Here is a 5,122-nt window from a genome sequence, read left to right as displayed (position 1 = left end):
AAATCCAATCGCAATTCTTGAAAACAACATGAAATTGTTTATTTTACCCTTGAATTTTATGTATTTACAGTGATAATTGTCAAACATCAGATTTGGACTAGCACAGTAAGGCCTACCACACACGGGTCGACCGGTTTGCGACTATAGTTTCAAATCGGTTGCAGACGCAACTGTTTGTTGACCTTGGACGTGTGCTGGAGTGGGGATCAACACACGGGCTGACTAAACTGCAACCAGTTTGAAATCAGTTGCCGACTGGTCGCATGCGACCGTATTTTTTCTTGTCACCAAACAGTTGCGTTGCATAGTTTCACGTGTTTGTGAGTGCAAGATGGGTGATCAAGAGTTGAATTTAACACTTGTAGCAGAGGTCGAAAAGTACGAAGTGTTGTATAATTACAAATTACCGGGATATTCTAGAAAGGATATAACTGACAAGGCTTGGCACGAGATTGGAGTAGCAATGAACATGACAGGTAATTGATAGCAGATATGTGCAGGGTGTCCCGTTGTGAAGTAGTGCTAGCCAAACGATATGGTTTTTCAGTCAAAATAAGCAAAAATGTTTAGTGTTGATATCTCAAGACCTATCGTTATCATCGATAATTTGACAGTTTAAAACCGTTTAAAATTAGAATTTTTTCATGACCACCATACTTTGTCTGTACTATAGTATATGTGAGAAACTAAAATTCATGCGGTTGATAATACAGTCTTGAGAAAATAAAACATTTTTTACCGTTTCATAATGGCGGTAATGTAAAATATTTTACCCATTTAAAATATCATGGATTTTGGCCCTTCTGTATTATAATTTTAAATTAAAAGAAATTAATAATAAGTCAGTTACAAAATATAGTTATAATTTAATGTACAAAGTTTTATTGAAGTATGTTTTGACAGTTTACTTGAGTCCTTATAGGCTTGCAAAACCGACATCTTGCAATCAATGATGTTTCACTTGGAAGAATGATTTATTCTATAGCTTTTTCCCACTGCCAGGGCAGAGATGCTTGAGGAGAAATGAAGTAACTTGCCAAATATTGTCTCACAGTAACTGCCGAAGAGCGTTCAGTGATTGGATGCTGTCTTGGGCATGGTCCTTCAGCTATTTCCACTGTAGCCGGCGTATAGTCGATACCTTCTCTTTTACGTACGTAATTGTGTAGGATACAAGCGGCTTTTACGATGTCGATTACTGTTTCTGCATTGCGACATCTTATGGGACCATTTAACACTGCAAACTTTTCAGTAGCCATATCAAACGTGCATTCAATAGATTTTCTTCCTCGGCTTAATCTGTAGTTAAATATTCTTTTTACATCATTGAGTGATTTTCCATTGTATGGTCTCATTACATTGCGTGCTAGTGGAAACGCTTCATCTGCCAAGAAGTAGTAAGGGAATGGTCTTTGTATGTCGTCGTATCGCAATGGGGTGGGTGGCGGAGTTTGAAAAGCACCATGGTTGAGCCAGTATCGCATGGCACTGACCTTGTAAACACCTCCATCGTTATTTCGTCCAGCATATCCTGGTTCTATCATAGTGAAAGCACCATCAGCATCACAGCATCCGAGTAAGATTATTGAATTGAAACTTTTATAGTTAAAATTTTCTGAACCAGTATTTGGATATTTCTCAATGCGGATATGCTTTCCGTCTAACGCCCCAAGGCAATTTGGTAAGTTCCACAATGTCTCAAAACGCAATTACTTTCCATTGGTCACCTATTGGTACCGGCATGTAAGTTGCTTGCAATGCATTCCAAATGATTTTCGTGGTTTCTTTAATAATGACTCCAACTGTACTCTCGCCTCTTGCAAAATATAAAGAGAGAGCGACAAATGAACATCCTGTAGCCAAATACCTGTAACAAACGCTTGAATGTAACAAGCATAATTACTGACGGGTTTTCATAAATTATATATAAATACTTAGTGTACTTATCACACGTACAATATTGTGCATTTCTACTTTATACTACAACTTACATCGGCCAACCGATTCAAGTTTTGCTATCCCTTTTTTCTTTTCAGCTGCGGAATGCAAAGACAAGTGGCGTAATCTCCGGACAGTATTCATGCGAAAAATCAAACCTTCACCTTCGGGATCTGGCGCTAAGAAGAAGGCCTACTACCTGGCAGAGGCCATGCAGTTTTGTTTGCCGTTTTGTAAGAACATCAGCTCCTCCTTCTACAGGAAATTTACCAGAGGTTCCTAACTGTAGCGACGTAAATACCGACGAAACTTTATTGGAATCACAAATATTGGATGATATTCCAGATGATCCTTCAATTGAATCACCGCAATCGCCGTCAATAGTACAGGATAATACTTCCCGGTCATCCCCAATCATACCAATACAACCTCATACCAGCTCACAGCCATCGTCCATTCCGAATGAAGGTAAAAAAACGCCTAACGCAGAAGAAAAAAAGCCGCCGTCGAAGCAGATCAATGTTTTGCTGCATATTTTAAGGCAAAAACAGCACGACTTGAAAATAGTACTACCGCAAACGATAGTAACAAGAAAGAAGCTTTGAAAATGTTCCTTCTTAGCTTGATACCAGAGTTGGAAGAACTCAGTGATTCACAAATCAAACAATTTAAACGCAAAGTTTTTTACTCTTATTGATGAAATATCAGGCACATCAGATGTCACACCAGCGTCGCCACATTCCAGCATTTCACTAATCTCTCACCAGTCAGGCAGCAATATTAGTGCGCCGCCAACATCCGCTGGTAATTACTACACACAATTTACGCAGGACATTGACGCCAACCAGTTCTATGTGCAAAATCTGGAATAATTACTTGATATCTAATTTTGTATTTTGACAATAAATACATACCTTAGAGTTATGAGTATTCTTTCTTCAGCAGTCACAAATTCCCTCATATTTGTGTCAACCTTATGTATAAATGGAGCAACCAGCGTCACCAATTCCACATATGACTCTTTGGACATTCTGTAGAAAGCTATAAACTTTCTGTCTGTCTCTTTTAATTGTTCAGCTGCTACGAATAGTCTGCACCTTACATTTTTCTCTATGTATGGGTGACACCAATATTTTCTGCGCATTCTTCGTGTCTACGACATAGAAAACATGCAATTATGTCTTCCTCATCCTCACTAGTACTTGACATGATCGATAAAGTTACACTCCGACAAATAACTATTCAATTATTGATAATTTATCAAGTAAAAAATGTGAATGTAAACATTACTATACCACTATACGCATGTTCGCACAGAGATCGCCAACTGATCCACACCCAGTCGCGTCGTGTGTGGAGTCAGGTTTTATTTTGGTTGCAAACTCGTTGCGTTTGAAACTAGTTCTAAACTCTGGTTGCAAACGGGTCGACCCGTGTGTGGTAGGCCTAACTTTGCTAGAAACCGCCGAGCTGCTGTAACCTTAGTTTCATGTTGAAGTACGGGATTATTGAAGTAAAGAAGGTGCTTCAATAAATATTTTAATACTTAGCATAAATCTACATCCAATCGTAAAGAAAATATTCACTCAACCAAAAAAGCTAGTTTATGGTCTGATAGGTATGGTAAGCAAAATCGCAATACACACAGTTTTCTCACCCTAAAATAAAATTGGAAAGCCATTTAACTTTTAAAGAAATGAATATGCGATTAACAATCTTTTACCGAATAACACTGATTTTGAAGATATAGAATGTGCGCTGAAGTACCACCGTATAATTTACATAGTAGAAGACTAAATGTTATGAAGTGCTGCAGGAAAAAGAATCCTGTCAATCTTTATAGATTGGAGAAAGATAGTTTAAAGAAACAGATTAGAGCATATGTTACATAGGGAGTTAAATATTTATGGGAAAAATGTATGCGAAAATATTTTAAAGTATAATTAATGATGTCAAAATATAGGCAAATAAAATTATGTAATTACTCCGAACAGGGTCTACGGATATAGGATGATAAAATGAGGTAGTACGTTTTTCTGGTCGTCTAGTTTGTGAACGTGATTACAATAGTGGTAGTTTGAACATTACTTTGTTATCTCTGACCTTTTGATTGGATAGTTGGAGGCCAATTGAAGGCTTGGTTTTTAGTTAGCTGGTTTAATTGAAGGGGAAATATAATTAGCTACGAGACGCAGTTCTCAGTGTCTTTTTGGAGTTTCATTTGTGTTTAATTTATTTGGTGGTCTTTCGTGTTATTAGTTCCTATAACCATCTGCGAAGGAGTTTTCATAAGTAACTCTTTGTTTTCGAAATACTATTTTTAGATGGGAGTGTTTCCTTTTTTACTAATGGTTGCGTTCTTTTACAGGGAGTTTTGACATCATATCACATCGTAGTTTACTGCCAAATGTGTACCTGATGAGACAATGAGACTGCCACTTCACCTATATATAGGTGTCTCTCATGTCGAAACGATGTAAATGTTTCGTTTTCAGATTTTTCGTCGTTGACATTCTTTGGATCTCTTCAGAAGGACATGACTCCATATTCCAGGAATCATGTCTGATATAGCGTCAGATACCAGACACTGCCATAAAAGGAAGTGAACTGGAGCTAAATTGAAAAATAAATTGGATCTAACCTTCCTACTATAGCTACGTTATGTGTAGTTTATGGTTTGTTCTGAATCCTGAATTATACGTTTCACAACGTTCTAGGATGGTTTGTATATAAAATCATATTGTAGTTATTTGCAAAGTTTGTTATTTATCTGAGAAAGAGATCAAAATGCAGAACTCGAAAGGTAGAGATACTTATTGTTTATATCACCAAACGATGATAACTGTCCAAAAATCCTTTCATTTCCTTCACAAATTAGATTTTATTAGTATGCTTCGAATATACTGCAAGGTAGAATAAGTTAGGTGCATGTCAGCCAATTTGGCACGCTTAGGGCTAGCAGTTAACCCACAACAGAGACAGACTACAAGTTGTGAAACTCGGCAGTGTAGCAACTAAGGAACAACAGCACACTTCGGCACCTGTACAGACATTAGCGGCGCTGTAAATCAAAGGACATTCCGGGACTGAAGCAACTCTTCCAACTCAACATGTAGCGTATACGGTAAGCACTGATTAAGTATCTCAGGCTGTAAACGTCGATTAAATGTTTCACGAATAATTT

At 37.5% G+C, this 5,122-nt stretch overlaps 1 protein-coding gene across 1 annotated transcript; it reads right to left on the bottom strand.

The window, feature by feature from the left end:
• Nucleotides 1-842: 842 nt before the first annotated feature.
• Nucleotides 843-3,376, bottom strand: LOC124364092 (protein ALP1-like). Its single transcript, XM_046819275.1, is given in 3 exon segments — nt 843-1,707; nt 1,709-1,867; nt 2,853-3,376. Coding segments are annotated over 3 exon segments (1,122 nt in total). The 5' UTR covers nt 3,083-3,376; the 3' UTR covers nt 843-974.
• Nucleotides 3,377-5,122: the final 1,746 nt, after the last annotated feature.

The sequence above is a fragment of the Homalodisca vitripennis genome, chromosome 6 (genome assembly GCF_021130785.1).
Source record: "Homalodisca vitripennis isolate AUS2020 chromosome 6, UT_GWSS_2.1, whole genome shotgun sequence".
Taxonomy (NCBI): Eukaryota; Metazoa; Arthropoda; class Insecta; order Hemiptera; family Cicadellidae; genus Homalodisca; species Homalodisca vitripennis.
This window is presented reverse-complemented; position numbering and strand designations above follow the sequence as displayed.